The 23744-nt window shown below is 41.0% G+C and overlaps 1 protein-coding gene across 4 annotated transcripts in view; it reads right to left on the bottom strand.

Annotated features, from left to right (window-relative positions):
* Positions 1–23744, bottom strand: part of DHX15 (DEAH-box helicase 15) — a 98094-nt gene that overhangs the window by 38241 nt on the left and 36109 nt on the right. For 3 of the 4 annotated variants that reach the window (XR_012434752.1, XM_005554592.4, XM_074039476.1), the window contains exons 1-3: positions 18615–18834; positions 10515–10950; positions 4869–5062 (exon numbers count right to left, since the gene is read on the bottom strand). Coding sequence is in view for 3 of the 4 variants with exons in the window: in XM_005554592.4 (XP_005554649.1) it covers positions 4869–5062; positions 10515–10950; positions 18615–18685 (701 nt within the window). In the remaining variant the exon portion in view is untranslated. Of the gene's footprint in view, positions 1–4868; positions 5063–10514; positions 10951–18614; positions 18835–23744 lie in introns of those variants that run through there. The other variant, XM_045392207.2, reaches the window with a different exon arrangement.

Below are 23744 nucleotides of genomic sequence, written 5' to 3' on the forward strand. Positions count from 1 at the left end.
AACTGGTTAAAAAGATCCAGTAATTTCTCCAACTGGAAATCTACCATCATCACCAACAGCAGCAAGAATCAGCAATGCTGACTGACGCACCCCTAAACAGAGTGTCATAAATGACGAAGAGTTGTATGCGGACTACTACATCTGATCTCAGAACAACTGTATCAGGTAGTTAGTACCAGTTCCATCTTCTGAAAAAGAAATAAGCACATGAGGGCTACTTAACATATAGTTAATGTCACAGCTAATAAGTGGGCAGAGCTAGGACAACTCAGACACTGACCCTAGAAGCTATGCTCTAGGATCTATTTTCTTTTGGTTCTCTTCACAAGCCACCTTTTTTTTTTTCTTAAAGAGAGATGGAGTCTTGCTCTGTCTCTCAGGCTGGAGTGCAGTGACACAATCCTAGCTCACCTCAGTCTCAAACTCTTGGGTCCAAGTGATCCACTTACCTTACCCAAGTAGCTGGGACTACAGGTACATACCACCACACCTGACTAATTTATTTACATATAAATCTTTTTGTAGAGCCAGGGTCTCACTATGTTACCCATCCTGGACTCAAGTGATCCTCCTGCCTCAGCCTCCCAAAGTGTTGGGACAACAGGTGTGGGCCACTGCTCCTGGCCTCAAGGTATTTTTAAACGAAGCTGTCTTGTTGGAAACTCTGGAATCTGCATAAGTAGTCTTTATACAGTTAGTGCTTCAGTCAGCTGTTTCCAGGCACACCAAAGAATCTGCTATGGCAATGCCCTGTAATTCCCTATCCCACAACCCCTGTTGTGGCTAACCATCACTTTAAATTCAACCCTTGACTTAAATTCCAACTTCTTGGCTGGGAGCAGTGGCTCACGCCTGTAATCCCAGCACTTTGGGAGGCTGAGGTGGGTGGATCACTTGAGGTCAGGAGTTTGAGACCAGCCTGGCCAACATGGTGAAACCCCATCTCTATTAAAAATACAAAAAGTAGCCAGGCATGGTGGCACGCGCCTGTAATCCCAGCTACTCAGAAGGGTGAGGCACGAGAATCGCTTGAATCTGGCAGGCGGAGATTGCAGTGAGCCGAGATGGCACCACTGCACTCCAGCCTGGGTGACAGATGAGATGAGACTCTGTCTCAAAAATAAATAAATAAATCCAACGTCTTCCCACCTAAACTTATTCTCAAATCATTCTTTCATATAAACACCCATATTCTGCTTCAGAAGGTTAATTACAATGTCAAACTTTTTATTACATTTTTATTTGCTTTAACAAGAACAGGGACTAGATGCACTTTTCATTATTATACCTAGAACTGCCCAACATATAAAAGGTACTTAATTATTAGCTGACTGACGAATCATTACATGTATAAATTATTAGATTCCTTCAACATAAAAATCTCTAATTTTATAGCGTAGGAAAAAATAAAAGGTAGCGTATCACCTAAAATAACAGTAAAATTACCTACCAAATTAACAACTTCAATCATTGTGTTTTTCTACACATACAAGATTATTAAACTGTTTTCTTCCCTAAAAAATTACCAGCTCCTTCAAAAAACAGAAGGTGATTTCCTGAATTAAAGTATGTTACAACCAGGCTGCATCTGGTTGGGTGCCTGTAATCCCCGCACTTGGGGAGGCCGAGGCAGGCAATCACAAGGTCACAAGTTTGAGACCAGCCTGGCCAATATGGTGAAATCCCATCTCTACTAAAAATACAAAAATTAGTTGGGTGTGGTGGCGGGCGCCTGTAATCTCAGCTTGGGAGGCTGAGGCAGGAGAATTGCTTGAACCCGGGAGGCGGAGGTTGCAGTGAGCTGAGATTGGGCCACTGCACTCCAGCCTGGGCGACAGAGCAAGACTTCCTCTCAAAAAAAAAAAAAAAAGTTACAACCACAGAAAAATGCTTCTTAAAATCCACTGCAAAAGGGCTACACCAGAAGCCAACAACCTCTCCTTCCTTATATCAAAATGAATCAGGTTATTTTACACTGACTAGTCACAAATACAGCAATATATTGTTCCCTGATTGGTCAGCTCTTTAGATATCTCATTGGGTTTTTTCTTCATAATTTCCACTCCAAGACAACAGGAAAGTATTTTGCAAAAAGAATGTTTCAGAAGAAAAGGATGGGGACAAGCAAACACATAAAAAAGGAAATACAAAAACCATTTAGGAGTGGCAGTTTTGTAAACTTACTTGTCCACTGGGACGGGGTAGCCACTTAAGGCTAGACTAACAGAGTGTGCACTAAGTTATACTAGATCCAATCTTCTGAAAAGAGCACAGAATCAGATCTACACCCTAAAATTGATGAACAGGTATCCCAAACACGAAAGAAACTATCTTATGGACCCTTAATCTATATGGGGACAATTTAAAGATGTATTATTTAGCTAAAATGCTCTCAAACTATGGTTAAATTCTGTGCTCCTCAAGCAGAATCTGCCTAAGTTAGCCTCTTTACCATCCTAGAATGAAAATTAAAGTTCGCCCTGGCTACACAATGGATATATAAGCATTTTATATCTATACATGAAAAGAACTACATTTAATGAAACATTTCCATTAGTTAAATTCTTCCTATTAAACAGCAAAGAGTTACATTTGAAATTTTTAAATTTTAAGCTAACTTACTGTAATACACTCCTTTACTTACATTACTTAAAGGCAACACCAGGTGAGCTCCTTAAAAAAACCCCAATAAGCTTACCCTGTCTTACGAAAGCTTTTAAAAGTAGTTATAACCTCTAGAAACTGCTCCATAAAAAAAATTACAATGCCAAAAATACTTCATTTGAACTATAAAATCTGTTACTTGTCATTCCCTATGAAGTGAACCAAAATCTTTCAGAAGTACTCATCTTTTGAAAGCCTATCCTCCATCCACTTCCTACTACACATACACACAGCACCAATATTGCATAACTTTCTTGCATCCCAATTTCCAAATTCTGTTCTCAACTCAACTGTGGCTTACCAAGAAAAATTCAATGCAATGTGAATCAAGTCAGAATAATGATATTCCTCCTAAAGATGAGTAAAATCTCCCCCTTATTATCCTCAAGTCCTTGACATTATCTGCGTTTTAAAGTAATATAACATAATGAACTATGATTTTGCTTATGTAATTGTTAATTATACTATAATTACCAGTGATCAATAACATGGTATCACCAAACTACAATAATTTATTCAGTGAAGATTAAGGTTTAAGTCAAACATAAGGATAAGCTTATTTAAGTATTTTAAAGTTCAACTGCTATTAAATATTACATTGAATAAAAAGTTCTAATAAAATTAGATAAACCAAAGAATTAGAAAAAACTGACACAACTATTGAATGAAGACTGGATATTTTGATCAAATAAATTGCTTTAAGTTATGATAGCTCTGTTTTAAGAAACTATCTCAGAGATACACACTGAAATATTTATATATATAATTATTTGGTATTTAGGATTACTTCAAAGTAACATGGGACAGGCAAAGGGTTTGGGGATATGAATTAAGATTGAAATAGTTAAAAATCGGTGATAAACACATGCAGTTTATTATTCCATTCAATTTCTACGGCCGGGTGTGGTGGCTCACGCCTGTAATCCCAGCACTGTGGGAGGCTGAAGCGGGCGGATCACGAGGTCAGGAGTTCAAGACCAGCCTGGCCAACATAGTGAAACCCCATCCCTAATAAAAATACAAAAAGTTAGCCAGGTGTGGTGGCACACGCCTACGTCCCAGCTACCCAAGAGGCTGAGGCCGGAGAATTGCTTGAACCTGGGAGGCGGAGATTGCAGTGAGCCAAGATGGCGCCACTGCACTCCAGCCTGGGCAACAGACTGAGACTCCATCTCAAAAAAAAAAAAAAAAAGACTCTTGTTTCATTTATTCCATTAACACTATATATCGCTCTGACAACAAAGACTCATATCACTGCCTACACAATGCTCCAAAATGGTTTTTAAAAACCTCAGGGAGAAGATTACATAGATATGATTTTTTATTTTTTTCTTTTTAAAGAAATGTGGTATTGCTATGTTGATCAGGTTCAAATGCAGTAGCTATCACAGGCATGATCAGAGTGCACTGTAGCCTTGAACTCTTGGCCTCAAGCAATCCTCCTGCTTCAGCCTACCAAGTGGCTAGGAATAAACAGGCATATGCCACTGAGCCCCACTCAAACAAGTCACGTTTAAAAGGACTTAAATGTCACATAAATACAGAATAAGCAGAAGCAACCAGAGGGAAATAAGACTTGAGAAAGAATCATTATCAGGTAGCATGTATCTCAACTTATGCAGAATGCAAGTGTAAGGCAATAAAAAGTTGGTAGAGTTAAAACATTAGAAAGCTCAATATGGTAGTCAATCATCTGCACCACAGCTACAGAGGAACAAGGTCCTAGAGGCAGCTCTAAGAGTGTATTACAGAACAAAAGACTCCTCTTTAGCTTATAACAGATGCACGGTAATAACTGCATAATTAACATTAAAAGTCCCCTCTCCCCTAAATAAATCATATCCCATCCTATACATTCTTCTTTCTAAAAGTAGTTATCTTTTACTAAGACACGCCACTTTCCTTTCACAAGTCATACGCCATTGTGTCTACTAAAATCACACATTTTACAGTATCAGTAACATTTCACCTAAAATGCAGAACCAAGTAACTAAAATGTGACCTTTGAACTTCAATTTCTACCAAATAGCTATATATTACCAATAATCTATAATTAAAATAAGGTCATGTGGTAAGTCTAAGAAGGCCTACTTTGGACAATTCTAAATTTGGATGACATAAGCCTGCACTAGCAAAGTCTTCTACCTAATGGCAGAAAATGGCAAGCAGAGAAAGAAAAGCATCTTTAAAGATATAGTACTTACTTAAGAATGGTTTTCGCACTACTGCAGTCTTCAAATCGAATGGAGTAACCAACTTCCTGGCCCAACATCACATCCATTTCATCAGCAACTCTCTGAGCCACACTCATTGCAGCCACTCTCCTGGGTTGGGTACAGGCAACTCCTCTCTTGGGTCCTGGTAATGATCGCATGTACTCCACACACCACTGCGGAATCTATCAAATAATTTCACATTTAAATTAATTCTATTCTGCCTGCATATCAAGCATATGTAACATAAAACACTTTATCTCATTCCAATGATTTAAAAACAAATTCAATTAGGCAAATGACAAAAAGATTTGTGACTCAAAACCTGTAACAACACAAGCTCTCTAAACCAAGGAACAGTCATGTATAATACTGATATGACACATACCCCTGAGCTGGGTATACACAGTCAGAGATGCACTCGACAGGGTGAACTATCCCATCATGAAGTATTTCCCTATGCAATTTTAAAAACTCCAACTTACTACAAATTCTACTTTATAACGTTTCTAAGAAAGTGTAACTTTTAAATTCTTATATAATTTGAGTTGCAAAATCAAGTAGAAATCATATCCCCTTGTAACTCTGAAGTTGTACTTGTATTTAATTCAATTCAAATTTGGTTGATAAGCCAGCAGAACCTAACTCTTAGCACCCCACTCTTTGGTAATCCTATCCTTTTCCTCTCAGGAGCAGTATGCACAATGGCAGCACCTTAGGTACCATCTTAAAGTCAATTTTAAGAACTGCCAGTCTCAAATTTAACAGGACCTAGAGCAGTACCACTTCGTTAAGGGTGGCCAAAGGGGCGGGGGACCCCCAAGCACAAGTTAAGCTGGGTGCCTTGATGGCAGTACATTTCCCCCCAGTTCCATTATCAGCATAAGCTAATGGATTCCCCAGTTTTACAGTTTTCCAGTCACTTAACTGGAAAAGAATCATGGGGAAAATGTAAGTGCTCACCACATTAAATGGAAATGCACTGCTGGAAGAGCATAATTGTTTTACATCAAAGCTTCCAGAAGCCTATCAGACTCTAATGCTACAGGAAACATGGAGTTTTCTGCACAGTATCAGTACAGTAAAACTGATGAAGAATATTGGTAGCTGCACTATTATTACATTTTAGTTGGGTTGCTTCTGCAATCTGGGGGGAACCTGTCACTGACAAGTATCTGAAAGGGAGGGTTAATTATGTTGATTCTCTAAAAACATCACATATATCTTTAAAACACTTTAAATGAACAAAAATAACTAAAGAAGTGGTATCTATCGGGTTCTGTAAATCCACAGACCTACCTATATCCTCAATTCGGCAACCCTTTCACAAGGGCAAAATGTACTTTCAAAGATCTAGAAAGTGAAAATTCAAAAACCACTCACTGGTGAACTAAAGATATTTAAAATTAGTTCAAAATTCTCAAGGCAAGAATGTTCAGATCTTTTTTTTTGTTTTTTGAGATGCAGTCTTACTCTTGTTGCCCAGGCTGGAGTGCAGTGGCACAATCTCGGCTCACTGCAACCACCGCCTCCCAGGTTCAAGCCATTCTCCTGTCTCAGCCTCCCAAGCAGCTGCGACTACAGGCGCATGCCACCACGCCTGGCTAATTTTTTGTATTTTTAGTAGAGATGGGGTTTCACCATATTGGGCAGGCTGGTCTCGAACTCCTGACCTCAGATGATGCACCCGCCTCGGCCTTCCAAAGTGCTGGGATTATAGGCATGAGCCACCATGCCTGGCCAAGAATTTTCAGATTTTTAAATTCACTCCGCTAAAATCGACAGCTTATCTCCACTTGAAAAACAAGACCAACAAGTTAACTAGCAGCTCTCAGGACCCCTGTACACTCACTCTGAAAATGATCAAGGATGCCAAACTACTAATAAATTTACTGTGTTAAGAAATTAAAACTAAAAATTGCTAAAATATTTATTAATTGCTAACAATAAAACCTCATTGTTTTAATACAAAATAACACTTTCTATAAAAATGACTACTTTGCAAACAAAAAAAACTTAGCTAGAAGAGTGCATTTCCTTATATTTTTACAAATTCTAGGACCCCTGAAATCGTTTCAAGGACTTTTAAGAACTCCCAGGCAATAGCTGGAGAACCAGTCCGTTAATGCATCTGTTCACATTTCTAAGGAACATAGCATTAAGAAGAGAAGGAGGTCCTGAAATATGTAGGCTACTGGTGTATTCAAGCCAGGGATCAGTTCTATTTTTTTTAAGATGGAGTCTCACTCTGTTGCCCAGGCTGGAATGCAGGGGCGCAATCTGGGCTTACTGCAACCTCCACCTCCAGGGTTCAAGTGATTCTCCTGCCTCAGCCTCCCAAATAGCTGGGGTTACAGGTGTGCGCCACCACGCCCAGCTAATTTTTGTATTTTTAGTAGAGACAGGGTCTTACCATATTGGCCAGGCTGGTCTCAAATCCCTGACCTCAGGTGATCCGCCCGCCTCAGCCTTCCAAACTGCCAGGATTACAGGCATGGGCCACCGCACCCAGCCAGGACTAAGTTATTTTAAAGCCATTCCTCCTTTTCAGCTTCTTCTCTTCCTCCATTTGAGGTCATCTTACAAACTGATCCTCGGTGTTCTAGTCTTCTTGTTTTACACAATATCCTGTGAAGTTTTATATGTTCTAACTTCCAGTATTACCTGTAATTCATCAATGCCAATCCTAACTCTAGCTTCCATCTTAGAGCTAATGGTCATTTCCACCTAGTTAGTATCTCAAATTCACACGTTCAAAAGCAAAACTATTTCTCACGTTCCTCCAAAATACTTGTTAATTCCTAATATCCTGACTCCAATCCATTCTTTATTTTCTATTCCCATGGCCCTTCGCAGAATAAAAACTTTTGTTATGACCTCTTACATGGTCTATCATCAGTATGTTCACTAGACAGGACATTTTTTTTTAAAAAAAATCCTCATCATTCCTCTTCAGTTCAAGAGCTCTGATGGCTTCCAATCTATATAAGATATATTAAGGCTCAACTGACAGCTGCAGTCTCACCTGCCCCACCTCCACCTTCCCAAACCCTCTGTATTCTGGCCAGAGCATATCTGCATTCCCTTAGCTCAACATGTGTCCTTGCTCACACTGTCCCTTTGGCTGACCTAGCTTCAATTCCTTACTCATGTGCAGTTATGTGTCTACTAAGCAGCAATGTGAAACGTCTTTACTGTAGGTCTATCAAAAGTTAAAGTCATGGTCCGGTGCAGTGGCTCAGGCCTGTAATCCCAGCACATGGGAGGCCGAGACAGGCCAATCACTTGAGGTCAGGATTTAGAGAACAGCCTGGCCAACATGGTGAAATGCCGTTTCTATTAAAAATACAAAAACAATTAGCCAGGCATGGTGGCGCACACTTGTAGTCCCAGCTACTCAGGAGGCTGAGGCAGGAGAATCACTTGAACCCAGGAGGAAGAGGTTGCAGGAAGCCAAGATTACATCACTGCACTTTAGCTTGGGTAACAGAGCGACACTTTGTCTCAAAATAATAAAAAAAAAAAAAAGTTAAAGTCATTACTTTAGATTTTGTTTAGAGAATTTTTCTGACAAGAACAAATCACTAAAAAAAAGACTGGTTTTAATGGTTTGAGTCAAAGTTTAATAAGAGTATGCTAGGAAACACATGAATGAAATTCATTCCTTAAACTGTTTGGTTTCCCTTCAAATCCCCCTGATGTGCTGCAATCCTAAGTATTCAAGTATCTTTACCCCTCTAAAAGTCAAATATTAATCCAAATAATCACAAACCTCATCTTGAGTTGACCTGACCTCCTTCTACACTAACCATTAATAAACTCATCTCTGAAATGAGGCTACCTATATCAGACCACAGAATAGCAGGTATGAAATATAACTTTAGATATAAAGACAAAGGTACAAAGTTTTAAACGTTGAGCCCACCAAAATCCACAACCCAACCCAGGACAATTCGCTAAACCTAAGTTTCTCATAAACCTAAACCTCATTTTGCTCATCCGTAAAGTGGTGATGAATATCTTCCCTGCAGGATTATAGAAAAATGTAAATAAGCTAATACACGTAAAGTATACAGTGTCTGGCTTTACCCAAATGTCAATTAAATAGTAAGTTCAGAGTTACAGTCTTCCATGTAATTTGAAAATTCTTTACATTTCCGTAAGGTGATTTTTGAACACCCTAACATCAATTCTAAGTTTTCTTTCATTAAAAAAGAAAAATTGGGAAGGCTAAGGCAGGAGGATTGCTTGAGCTTAGGAGTTCAAAACCTCAACTCTACAAAAATTTTATTTAAAACTTAGCCAGGCACTAGTGGCATATGCCTGTGATCTCAGCTACTTGGGAAGCTGAGGCAGGAGGATCCCTTCAGCCCAGGAGGTTGAGGCTGCGTTCATACCACTGCACTCCAGCATGGGTGAAAGAGACTCTGTCTCAACCACAACAATACAAAAGAAAAGAAAAGAAAAGAAAAGAAAAGAGAAGAGAAGAGAAGAGAAGAGAAGAGAAGAGAAGAGAAGAGAAGAGAAAAATGGTACGAAGGCTCAGTCTGTAATAAAAGCTTCCTATTTTTGTTGCTACAGTACCTTCAAAATGTCTATGCACATGTAACTTTAGAAAAAGATAAATTGTGTATGCAGTATGTTCAATCTCTGCATGGTAAGGCAGGTAATTATTAAATTAGCTTTAATACTTTTCTGATTTTTTCAAATTTTCTACAATGATCAGGGACAACTACTTTTGAAACCGAAAGAAATTTTTAATTAATGGTTCAGGCTTAAATGTATAAAGAGTTACTTCTCACCCACAGCAAGAAAATGCAAATTAAAAAGTACACTAGAATGCAATTTTTCACCTATTGGATTTGTAAAAATTCAAGTTCAATGATACGTTTTAATAGTTTCCCACGTATGTTCTCATACATGCTCATGGAAAAGTAAATTAATACACTCCCTCTGGAAGGCTATCCAGCTTTCTGTATCACAATTACAAATGATCTTCTGACCCAGCAATTTGATTCCTACAGAAACACTTGCCCATGCAAAACCACCATGGGAAACAGCCTAAATGTCTATCAACAGGGGTCTAGTTAATAATAGCCCATCCGTGTTTAAAAAATATCCTAGATATATTACAAATAAGACACTAGTAACAGTGTTTAGTTCTATGGGGGGGATGACTAGATGGACAAAAGTCACGAGTATAGACTTTATATCCTTTTAGCACTTCATTTTTTCGAAAAATAGATATTTGCATGGCTCAAGATACTATATTAAATACAAACGACAAAAATCTACCCCAGTGGTTGATTTCTCCACCCAAGCACCAGAAAATAAACTGTGTATCCCTAAATCTGTACTGTCCTAGAGTCAAAATGGGTGGGAGAGCATCACTCTGCCATACTTAAGGTAACAAAATTTGAAAAGCGAGCACCACTATTTTCCCCTAGACTCAGGGGAGAGAGGTACTCTCCATAGGATTTCCACTCTGAAATTCAGAGTGCCAATTAAACATCAAAGCAGCTATTCTTCAAGATGTTCCATATGACAGACAAGGGAAATGACCACCAGAATCAAATATGCAACATTTGCTAAACTTAAACATAAATAAAATATGTACCATGGTATACAGTAACTCACCTGTGTTGTTTTACCAGACCCAGTCTCACCAACCAGTACAAAGGACTGATGTCTAACCAGAATATCTGTAAACCTATCCTTGTATTCCCAAACAGGGAGCTGAAGCCGTTTCTTTAGAATATCATAGTATCGAGGAGTATGGGGTAAGTTGGTGAACGGATTAATGCACTGTGGAAGTGACGTGTGACCTGCATGTCCGGCGTGCGCTGAATGAGCAGAATGTGTCGAATGCGTTGAATGCGCTGAGTGGGTTGAATGAGCTGAATGGGAAGCTTTTAAAGGTGGTAATCCAGCACTGATAAGCATAGCATTCGTTGAAGCTCGCAACTCCTTCTCCTTTTCTTTCTCCCTCTCCCGCTCTCTATCTCCTCTATCGCGTTCTCGGTCTCGATCTTTAGACCGATCTTCACGATCCCGGTCTCGATCTCGATCCTTCCTAAAAACAAAAATTTAGAATTCAGATTCTGAATTTTAAGCAGAATGTTCATGTTAGTGTTATAATCACAAAGAGAGTAAATGTCCAACATTCAAGTGAGTAAAAAATCCAATGGATTATGTAACTATCAGAAATAATAAAAAAATACCCTACAATTAAGGGCTTCTCATTCTCCACCACAAACATCTTTCCCTTCCTTGCTGATGCCTCAGCTTCCTTAACTTTCAACGTAAGGTTACAAGAACTCAGTCTGCTGCAAGTAAAACCCCTCCTACTTAGACAACAGAAATCAGATACTGAGAGTAGGATGAAGAAAGGATAGGTCCAAATTGAGCAAAAGAAGATGGCATCTCAATCTTTCTCAAATTCTCCTTCAATTTGTGAAGAGGTATTTTTTGCACTAAAAGTATATTCAGAAGTTAGCACAAACACTGTTACTGGACATAAAGACAACTCTACCTCACATTACTACAGTCAACAGTGGTGGGTTTTGCTCAATACTTTTATAATCCACATTTAATAAATTGTTTTAATATTCCTTTCTTTGCCATAGGACAATGTTTGGTTGTAATGCAAAGTGAAAAGGGCATAGTACAATGTTATACATATCAATATCTCAACTAATACAAATATGAATTTCAGGACTGCAGAATTTGTTTTTTTAGTTATACTTTCCAGCACTTTCCCAATTTTGTTCAGTAAATGTATACTGTTTTATAAGAAAAACTAAAATTAAAACTTTTATTCCTTCTTCCTTGTTTACTCTTGCATTTTAACCTTAACAGCAACAGTAAAAAACTGAAAGCACTCTATAAAGCTATGTACCTTGGTCTACCATAAAATGAAACATAGTCAAATTAAAAATAAGCTTCAATGAACACTATTAAGTTGTTTAACATGTTAAAATTATGCAGGTAGCCACTCTATTAAACTTGGGTCAATTTTAAGTAGTCAATTCTGGTATCTACTTCCAGTTATTAGAGATTGACCTTAATAAGTCATTTTAAAAGTATCTATGCTAAGAACTTCACAAGCAGAAGGGCTGCATGTTGCTCATATGCGTTGTGGCTGAAAGCAGCCTCTGGGAGACTGGTGGTGGAAATAAAATAATCTAGGCTTGTTCATTCTACTAGTCCAGTTTACTACAGACCAACTACTCCAGCAGAGAAACTTGCCTCAAGATGTTTAAACCCAGACTTGAAATAATCAGGCATGATGGAGCTATGACACAAGCCCCTAAACATATCATTGTTCCTTACCCACAACACACAAAAGTACAAATTCCCTGTGCTCCAAGTACAGTTGTGTGCCATGTACAAATTTACTCAAAGAGAAGAAAAGCCAGATATATGCATATGTAAACATGAAAAGTGATTTTCCCCTCTTCTATCCCAATGTTCACCTACAAAACTCACAGAGCATACAAGCCAGAACTGTATGAAGCCTCTCATCTCACCTGGCATAAACAGAAAGAAAATCAATGGGAAAGAAAAGTCAACGGATAACTTAAAAAACATAAAATGAAGTCTCACAATTCAATACTTGAGAGTCTGGGCCTACCTTCCGAAATATGCCATCAACCATCTTTGCTTCTCCTGTTTCTGGCCTAAGGTGACTGTTAATTAAATAAGTGTTTACATTGCTCCAAAATGCCAATGAGATGCAGTTTACAGTAAGAGTATACAGAAATGTACCCAGTAAAGTGAGCAGCACTGTACTCACATATGGTTCAAATACTAGACATCTTAAAGATCATGGAACATACAGCTAGAAAAGAACTCTTAAAGCACATCTGGTCTATACAAAAAGGATTCACGTTTCTAGTATTCACTCAACCATGGGGGAAGGAGGAGATAACAAAAAATAACTGAAACAATTTTCTTTTTTTTGAGATAAGATCTCGCTCGTCACCCAGGTTGGAGTGCAGTGGCTCACTGGATCATGGCTCTCCGCAATCTCAAACTTCTGGGTTCAAGTGGTCCTCTTACCCGAGCCTCCCGAGCAACTGGGACTACAGACAGGCATGCACCACCATGCCTGGCTAATTTTTTATTTTTGTAGAGATGAGGGTCTCAGCATGTTGCCCAGGATGGTTCTGAACTCCTGGGATCAAGCAATCTTTTGCTTCAGCCTCCCAAAGTGCTGGGATTACAGATGTGAGCTACCATGCCCAGCCTAGAAATTTAATGATTTCTATATTAATCATTAAACTATAGCAATTTAATGATTTCTATACTTCTAGCATAGTACTAGGCAATTAAGACATGGACCTAACCTTTCAAGAGTTACAAAATTTGGGGGAAGAGCAGTGACAAAGTAAATCATGTATTACATATTGCCTTACTTTGTTAAAGTAATACCTATACTAACAAAGATTTTTTCAGGGGCCCACTTCATCAGAAGCTTCATTACCAAAACATAGGATGTATAAAATATATTCTAAAGATAAAAAGGTTAGCTGCTGATCAAGCAATGGGGACAGCTGTGGTATTAAAAGGAATGCTGGAATCACAGTTGTAAGACACCACCTCAATTTACTGACCTGCAAAATGATAAGCATTTTCAGATACTTTTAGTCTCAGATTAAAGAAAGAAAACAGGGAGGATGCAGGAGGCAAATTCAGCCACCTAGAAATGTTGCTTATGGCTCAAACTACCTACCTTCAACGAGAGAGGTAGGATACAAATGAAAAGTCAGTAAAGGGGGGAATCAAACCCTCCACTTCATAAATATTTATCAACTATTGTGCAATGTTTTTTTAAACAGATATTTTTTATGATAAAGGAGTTTTGTTCTTAAAAGTTTACTAGTTGAGGTATAAGGGTTTTTAAAAACTGGTATCAAGTCAGTGTTTCAGACACAGCCACAACACTAGCAGGGAGAGAGGTGATATGACACAGTTGTTTAACATACTGTTCTGTACTGTGTCTCAGTTCAATCCTGGCTCAAGACTTAAGGCAACTATAGGATCACAGTTATTTCTTCCCTCATCTATAAGATGTGGCTATTAATATGTCTTGTAGAGTATCAAAAGGATTAAATGAGTTAATGTATGTGATGTGCTTAAAGTGTTGTCTGGCACACTGCAAATGCCCAACATTGGTGGCGGCGGTGGTGGTTATTATTATTATTTTGAGATAGAATCTTGCTCTGTTACCAGGCTGGAGTGCAGTGGTGCAATCTCAGCTCACTGCAACCTCTGCCTCCCTGTTTCAAGCAATGCTCCTGCCTGTCTCCAGAGTAGCTGGAACTACAAGTACGTGCCACCACACCCCACTCATTTTTGTATTTTTAGTAGAGGCGGGGTTTCACCATGTTGGCCACGATGGTTTCAATCTCTTGACCTCATGATCTGACTGCCTCGGCCTCCCAAAGTGCTGGGATTACAGGCGTGAGCCACCATGTCCAGCCAATATTGGCTATTATTAAAGATCTTTTTAAAGTTCTAATATCATGTTATAATCCCACATGGAAGGCAAGACCTGGTGACTCACGCATGTAATCCCAGTGCTTTGGGAGGCCAAAGTGGGAGGATCACTGGAGGCCAAAAGTTTGAGACCAGCCTGTGCAATATATTGAGACCCCATCTCTACAAAAAACTTTAAAATTAGCCAGGTGTGGTGGCATAGCTGTAGTCCCAGCTACCTGGGAGGCTGAGGTGGGAAGATCACTTGAGCCCAGGAGTTTGAGATTGCAGCGAGTCATGATCACACCAGAGCACTCCAGCCTGGGAAACAGAGGAAGACCCTATATCTAAAAAATGAAAAAACAAAAATTCTACATGGAATAACAACAGGCACTGAAGTACTGCTAATGAAGATGTAAACTGGTCATCAAAATCATGATATTTTAAATAAACATTGCTTTTTTTTTTTTTTTTTTAAAAAAAACAATCTCACTCTGTTACCCAGGCTGGAGTGCAGTGGCACAATCTTGACTCACTGCAACTTCTCCCTCCCAGGTTCAAGCAATTCTCCTGCCTCACCCTCCAAAGTAGCTGGGATTACAGGGGTGCGCCACCACGCCCAGTTAATTTTTCTATTTTCAGTAGAGACAAAAATACGTTTTACCATGCTGGCCGGGCTGGTCTTGAAATCCTGACCTCAGGTGATCCATTCACCTAGGCCTCCCAAAGTGCTGGGATTACAGACGCTTAGCCACCGCACCTGGCAATAAGCATTGCTTTTTATCTGTCAATCTTATTTCCAGGAACTTCTCAAGGATGTGTGCAAATATGTATGTATAAGGATGTTCATCATACTTCTCATTTATAAAATAGCAACAAGTGGAAAACTTCCTAAACATCAATGAATAGAATATTGGTTAAGTAAGTGATATCATACCTTTACAACTAGAGTACTATGGCAGCCAATTTTTTTTATGTTTTATTTTTTTTGAGACGAGTCTCGCTCTGTTGTCCAGGCTGGAAGACAGTGGCGCAATCTTGGCTCACTGCAAGCTCCGCCTCACGGGTTCACGCCATTCTCCTGCCTCAGCCTCCCAAGTAGCTGGGACTACAAGCATCCACCACCACACCCGGCTAATTTTTTGTATTTTTAGTAGAGTCAGGGTTTCACCGTGTTGGCTAGGATGGTCTTGATCTCCTGACCTCGTGATCCACCCACCCTGGCTTCCCAAAGTGCTGGGATTACAGGCGTGATCCACCACGCCCGGCCTATGGCAGCCAATTTAAAAGCATAATATATACCTACAGTTAATGACATTTCTGAGTGGAAAAAAAAATCAAAAGTACAAAATGACACGTGTTGATCCCACTGATGTCAAATTTTATAGCTCATATTTTTAAGTCAATACGCAGAGATCTTAAAAAATGTTCACTAAAACATGTTCTCCAAAGACGGAGATGAAGATTTTAGGGAATGCCTTTTTTAAACCTTTGAGTATAAACATTTCCTATGTTCCCGTGGTAAGTTCATTTAACCTCATCTACCATACAGGATTGTAGTGAAAATGTGTGTGCTCTACAAATGTTATCACAGTATTAACATATTAGCATTACTTTCCCATAAGTAACAGGAAAAAGTCTTATCAGGTGGTAATATCAAAAACCAACATCAAAATGAAAAACGTCCCTAACATGGAAAACTTTTTTCCATACTTCAACAGTAAGTTGTCTCTTGGTAATAACTGTATAGTGAAGACTCTGTGGGTTGACAAAAAGAAGAAATGAGGCCAGAATACGCAACAGAAACCTATAATAACTTCACCTGATTTCAAAGTTAAAATATGTCAAGAATAAAATAAAGACTTATATAGTTGGGAACATTAATGTAAGTGAAATCTCCCACTGAATTACCTTCTCTTCTCAGTATTGGAGACATCCTATCTGGCAGTGGAGTTTGTAAGACTGACAAGCTTATGCTCTCAGATAAAACCACTTGCTGACTATCAGGGTAAAAAAAAAAATCTGCAGGATTGCATGGCAGTCAACAAGTGACTTAAAATTATGGAGTATGAAAAAAAATCCTGATGCTGATAAACACTGTAAGTCCACTGTTAAATAAAGCCAGTTCTATGATAAATGGCACTCAAATGACATAGAAATTAGTATTAAAACTTCCCTCTACAATTTCTTATAACTTGAGCATTATTCCAAAGATGAACTCGCCTTTATCCACAGGCAAATTCTAAATAATATACAAGGGAATCATAAAGCTACCATTTGACCCCGAAAGTCGACATGTTTACTAAGGGTATCTGTTTTTGCAAGAGATAGTAAACAATTGCACATACATATGGTGGGACCACTAATCCCAAGGGAAGCATTTTAAATGGTGCACATATGCACAAATACAAATGAATTCATTCATTCCCTCCCAGAATATTTTGTTCCAATCTGACCTCCTGTTAGAGACATCAGTTCCAGATGACAGCAATTTATTTTTGCTTCAGAGAAATCAAGAACTAAGTGTTCCCTACTTTACCAACCCATTATAAATGTCATTAAAATAGGCTGTAATGAGTCTTAACTACAGTACTGAACTGTGTGCTGCTGAGTGAAAATGATAAAGGCAGGGTTCCAGATCCTGCTGTAAACTTGCCCAAGCCACCTTAACTGTTCTCCATTTCTCATTCCTTGAGTGGAGCTGTAGAGTCTTTTTTAAGTTGCTCCCAGCTCTGAGAGTCTGTGACATACAGCTCAGAGGCATTTAACGTTTTGTGGGGGGTAACGGTGGGGGACAGTGATAGCCTAAAGAGAGTCTGTCTTACAGTGTCATTGTCTTTTTACAATGCCTAATATCGCCAACTAAACAACTCACAAAACTGTACATGCTTTTGCTTTGTATTGAATAATTCAACATATGGGAAGGTCTCAAAGTACATCCTATCCTGGCTTATACTCTACAATGACACTAAACATATCCCTAGAAATCAATTTCAATGAAGAACTTCAGCTGAAAATTTCAAAAAAGCTAGACAAGGGGACTTGACACAGTGATTCCGTATCACAAGTACACAATAAAATGATAAAATTATGCAAAGTATTTGGATATTCGGGCTTTTGTGGGTTTTGCCTGAATTATCCAAATAGGTCTTTGTACTTCAGCAATGAAAACACACACGGGAAAGAAACAGATTTTCATAAAACTGCTTAAGTTAACTGTTAAATTCCTCTGTATCTTTAAGGAAAGGAATCTGGAACACCATGAGTTTGTGTAAGTATTTCAACTCTCAACCTCCACATGGGCGGTGTTTCGCCATCAATACTAAAAACACGTTTTGAACATGATCCCTGTATTTCAAAAGCTACTTATGAAGAAAAGTGGGACATGCACAGAAAATAAATGATGAAAAAAAAAAAAAAAGAATGCCTTCTAATCCCTCCCCATGGGATGATGTTCGGTAACCACTTTTAACCAAAGCAGGAAATAGAGGAGATGGCGGGAGCGTAGGCAGAGGGCGGAAGTTTGCTAGTATCTACTTTAAAGTGTTTGAATGGACCGAGACACGCTCTCTCCCGCCAAACTATAAACTCAGTCGCCCCAAAACACCAGCCTTCCAGCCCACCAGGTATTTTACTCCACCCTTCCTTTCTCCCGGCAAGTCCTCTACTCCACTTCCCCAGAGAACTCCCCATTTGCTGGCTTCTCTCAACTCCCGCCACCCCCACCCCAGCCTACATTAGGATCCACGCGCTGCTCTCACTTTCCGCCCTCCGCCTTTCCCGTCTGGAGTGCCTGGCCGCGCCCCCACTCAGGCCCTCCCCATGGCCCCTCTGCCTGGGAAGTGCCTGGTGCCCTTGGAAGCGAATACTCCCGCCGCGCCCTCCCCCACTCTCTCCCCCGGATCCAGGCCTTCCTCGGGAACCGAGGCCACGAGGTCCGCGGTTCACTCCCGCCCCACGCCCTCGAAAGTGACTCCTGCTCGGTTCGGCCTGGGGGAGGAGGCGCCCTCATGGCCACTGCAGGCCTCTCCACCCTCCGGACTGGGTTGGGCACCGGCCCCGCCGCACGCAACTCCCCGCGCCCTTGCCGGGCCGAACGGGCGCCGCGCTTCTCCGACCCGCCGCTGGTGAACCCAGCCCAGAAGGAAACAAAGGCTCGGGCTCCAGGACCCGCTCGGCCAGGCCAGTCCCAGCCCGCTCCCTGCCAGGACCCCAACAAAGCCCGAGCTGCTGCCTCGCGCCCCCGGCCTGGCTTACCCATCGGTCCCCGCACGCTTCTTGCCAGAGGGGTAATCCTCCCCTAGGTCCAACCGGTGCCGCTTGGACATCCTCGCACTCTTCGAACGGGCGGTTATTAAGGAAGAAAGCTAGCCGCTGTATGGGCACAGTGGAGGACAGCCACTTAACTCTGGAGGACCCCCACCCCTCCCGCTACTACAGCCCACACGGTGCGGCCGGAACCAGGAGCTAAAATGGCGGCGGCGACGAGGGCTGGGCCTGCGCGCGCGCGCGCTTCCGCAGCGTGCGTGCGTGCGAGTGTGCGTGTGAGCGAGGTGCGCGCGCACGCCGCCCAAAGGCGGGAACTCCTGTCCCGCCCGCTGCCTCATTGGTCCGACCTTTCTTGCGTCTCCTCCCTCTTCCCGTAGCTTTCCCCTCCTAGGAGCGGCTGTTAGGAAAAGCCTGAAGGCCTTCACTTTCCATTTCAGTCTATCCTTGCCCCTCTGAGTCGAGAAATTGAGGAAGTCTAGTCCTAGTTAGGAAATCCTATTCATCTCTATTACCCCGGCTTTAAGGGAATCTCAGACCCAGAGAGGTTGAGAAACGAAGATCGTACAACTAATAAGTGGCAGAGCCGGGATTGGAACCCAGCTATTTAGTAACTCCAGATCTGGAACTTGAGGCCACCCCGCTACTCTCAGTTGCAGTGAGGGACCGCGCGCGGTGGTTCACGCCTGTAATCCCAACACTTTGGGAGATCGAGGCAGGCGGATCACGAGGTCAGGAGTTCGAGACCAGCCTGGCCAACATAGTGAAACCCCGTCTCTACTAAAAATACAAAAATGAGCCGGGCGTGGTGGCGCACGCCTGTAATCCGAGCTACTCGGTAGGCTGAGGCAGGAGAATCGCTTGAACCTGGGAGGCAGAGATTGCGATGAGATCACGCCAGTGCACTCCAGCCTAGGCGACAGAACAAGACTCCGACTTGGGAAAAAAAAAAAAAATCAATTGCAGTGAGGAAACTAAAGTGAGAAAATCTTAAGGCTTGTCATGATCTAGTTTGCCCTTTTCTTGCCCAGCACAGACACCCATGCACTCAAGCTATAGATGTTTTTAGCTAGAATACAGAGAATTCGCAGTGAGGGCACAATTTGCTTTTATGTTTGTTTTTTTGTTTTTCTTTCTGTGCCTATTAATGCACTTTCACAGTGTTAAATAACACCCTGCAAGGTAGTTGTTATTTTGTAGACGTGGACGCAAAGGCTGCGGAAGGTTAAATCTCACGGCCATAAGGGCTGTACCTAAAGCCGTAACAAGGAGGTGGGGCAAGATGACTCTAAGGAATTTTGTAGATCTCTCCCCCTAGAATATCTCTGCTTCCTCAGTTGCATTCGTTCCCAGAAGAAATGCACAAGAAAAGATCTGTGGACTATCTGCAGCAGGGTGATCTCTGTTGTTCATGGAATGACTTGGTTTGGCTGCCGTGGAAGATCATACTCTGGTTCTTATCAAAGTCTCGGGACTGCAATTGCTAGGATTAAACACAACTTAAATATTGCAACTGATGAGGGGTTTGTGTGTTTGTTTTGAGACAGAGTCTTACTCTGTCGTCCAGGCTGGGGGACAGTGGCACGATCTCAGCTCACTGCAACCTCCGCCCCCCAGGTTTAAGCCATTCTCCTGCCTCAGCCTCCCTCCTAGCTGGGATTACAAGCTCCCGCCACCCCGCCCGGCTAGGCGCCCGGCTAATTTTGGTATTTTTAGTAGAGAGGAGGGCTGGTCTCAAACTCCAGACCTCAAGTGATCTGCCCACCTCGGCCTTCCAAAGTGCTGGGATTACAGGCGTGAGACACTGCGCCCAGCCAGCAACTGATAAGGAGGGTTTTTATTTGTTTGTACCAAATCCACATGGCAAAGTCAACACAAAGAAAAATGAGTATCTTTTTCACTTGTAAAATATTCAGTACAACTTTCTATCGTAAATGTACAGTAGTCCCCACTTTGTCCCTGGTTTTGCTTTCACAGTACAGTAAGATATCCTGAGAGAGAGACCACATTCATATTGCTTTTATTACAGTATAGATGCTCCTTGACTTATGATGGTGTGATGTCCATCGTAAACCCATGGTAAATTGAAAACATTGTAAGTTGAACATGCAGTTAATATACCGATAAACCCATCGTAAAGTCAAAAAATCTTGTCAAACAATTGTAAGTCAGGACTGTCTGTATATTGTTATAAATGTTTTATTTTTAGTTTTTAATATCTTAATGTGCCTAATTTATAAGTTACACTTTATCATAATTATGTATAGGAAAAATCTGAAAATGATGAGTTGGCCTATTATCTGTGGGTTCCTTATCCCTGGATTCAATCAACTGCAAATCAAAAATATATTTTTCTTTAAAAATGGATGATTGCATCTGTACTGAACATGTACAGACTTTTTCTTGCTCTTTTCTCTTAAACAATACAGTATAACAGCTATTTCCATAGCAATTACATTGTATTAGGTATTATAAGTGATCTAGTGATGATTAAGTATACAGAAGAATGTGCGTAGGTTATATGCAAATACTGTGCTATTTTATATCAGACACTTGAACATCCATGGACTTTAGTGTTGGCAGTTTCTCCTGGAACCAATCCCCAATGGATACTGAGGGATGATTATATTGACTTTTTTCAGATCATGATGTATAATCACTGGATTGTAAACCTGCAAGAATTTCCGTCGGATTTTTCTCTTTTTGCTTAATTTTACAAATGAGGGAACCTGAACCCCTAGGTCTTATCAAAGTTCACACAAGCAGTTGGTATCGAAGTCAGAATAAAATACAGATTTCACTTCAAGTATTAAAATCCCAGTCTTCAGGTTTCCAGTTTGATGACTACCATAAAGTGCTCTAAAATTTTGGAGAAATAATCAGAGAAAAAAGTTAGAATTCCGCCTGCAGAAGTGCTCCACTCTAAGAGATGTCAGCCTCTCATAAATGGTAAAAGAGGAACTGAAATCAAGGTGATAAGACTTTTCCCTTGGGCCTAGGGTATAGCTAAAAAAAAACCCATAACCTCATCAGTTGTGTTGTGACCTGAACGATTAAAGAAAGGCCCTGGGCAGGTGCAGTGGTTCACACCTGTAATTCCAGTACTTTGGGAGGCCGAGACAGGCAGATCACAAGGTCAGGAATTCGGGACCAGCCTGACCAACATGGCGAAACCCCGTCTCTACTAAAAATACAAAAATTAGCCAGGCGTGGTGGCACATGCCTGTAATCCCAGCAACTCAGGAGGCTGAAGGCAGGAGAATCGCTCGAACCTGGGAGGTGGAGGTTTGCAGTGAGTCAAGACTGTGCCATTGCACTCCAGTCTGGGCAACAGAGCAAGACTCCATCGGAAAGATGGAGAAAGAGAGAAAGAGAATGCGAGAGAGAGAGAGAGAGAAAGAGGAAGAAAAGGAAGGGAAGGAAGGAAGGGAAGAAAGGAAGGAAAGAAGGAAAGAGAAAAGCCCTACTTATCAAGAAGGAAAAGAAGGAAAGAGAAAGGCCCTACTTATCAAAGGATAGTGGCCTCTGTGGAATCTAGAGTAAGGGGAACAAGTGGCCAGAAGCTGCCGGGTTGTGCACACTCCTTGGGAAGAAGGGCAGAATTCTAAATGATCCACACTGGATTTTCAGACATCATTATCCCTAGAGTAGAGAAAGGGCACCAACCAGACCCTCCACAACTTGGCTGGAAGTATTTCCAGAGAATATCCTATTTCCCTTACTCTTCCTCTTTCTCTACCAGACAACCCTCTGGTCTATGGCGTGGACTTTCTCACCTGGACAAAATGACTTAATAACATAAATCAATAAAAAATAATTGCTAATAGCAAACGCATACAAAGCACTATGAGCCAGATGCTGTTCCTCACACATTTGAGCCTAATTGAGACTTACAGCAACTTCAAGTTTAGTCCAACAGCTGAGGAAACTGTTACTCAAAGAGGCAAGTATTTTGGCCAAGATGACAGTTCTGAGACTCAGCCCAGACAGTGTGTGTGCTTAATAGCTATGTTCTGCTGCGGCTGATAAATAGATATTCTCATTCTACTTTATCTGTCTAAGGTGTGGTTACTGAGGATAAGTTCTCCCAGTCTGACAAGATGAACATGAACTGATAAAATTTCTGCATTGTCCATGTAGAGAACTAGTTTACAGAACTCTCAGTGGACAAGTGGGGATTTGGATGATTTGAACCCAGTCCAACTCCAGAGCTGCACTACTGACCATTGTACAGTATCACTATTACCATTTATTTATTCGCTCAACAAATATGTATTAAGCTCGCCATGTCAGGCATTGAGTTAAGTGCTGGGGAAAGAGGAAAGAAGAAAATAGCCATTGTTCTTGCCTTCATAAAACTTGGCAGAGGGAGAAAGACAGGCACTGACCAGCTAAACACATAAATAACTATGTTGTTATCACTATGATAAGTGCTGAAAAGGCCAGCTACAGAGGGCAGGCATTGTGAGAGCATAAAACAAGTGGCTTTGATCTAGATTGAGGGTTAGGGAATGCCTCTCTGAGAAAGAAACATTTAGACAAAAACCTTAAAAATGAATGCAATCCCAGCACTTTGGGAGGCCAAGGCAGGCAGATTACCTGAGGTCGGGAGTTCAAGACCAGCCTAACCAATATGGAGAAACCCCGTCTCCCCTGAAAATACAGAATTAGCTGGGCGTGGTGGCGCATACCTGTAATCCCAGCTACTTGGGAGGCTAAGGCGGGAGAATGGCTTGAACCCAGGAGGCGGAGGTTGTGGTGAGCCAAGATTGTGCCTTTGCACTCCAGTCTGGGCAACAGGAGCAAAACTCCATCTCAAAAAAAAAAAAAAGCAAATTGTCCAGGCAGAGAGAGCAGAAAGCATTCCAAGCAGAGGAAACAGCCTGTGCAAAGGCCCTGAAGCTTTAAAAAGTCAGGTGCGACCCACAGACAGAGAAAACAACATGGATGTGTTGAGATGAGGAAGTTGTCATCTGTGATCCTGCAGATGCAAGAACAGGGCAAATCATGCCCCATCTGAGGAGTCCTGCTGAGGAGGTAAGGCTTTATCCTTCCTAAAACAAGAGGAAAACAGAAACGAGATTTAAGTGGGAAAACAATATGATCACTCATGAGGATTTG

The sequence above is a fragment of the Macaca fascicularis genome, chromosome 5 (genome assembly GCF_037993035.2).
Source record: "Macaca fascicularis isolate 582-1 chromosome 5, T2T-MFA8v1.1".
Classification (NCBI taxonomy): Eukaryota; Metazoa; Chordata; class Mammalia; order Primates; family Cercopithecidae; genus Macaca; species Macaca fascicularis.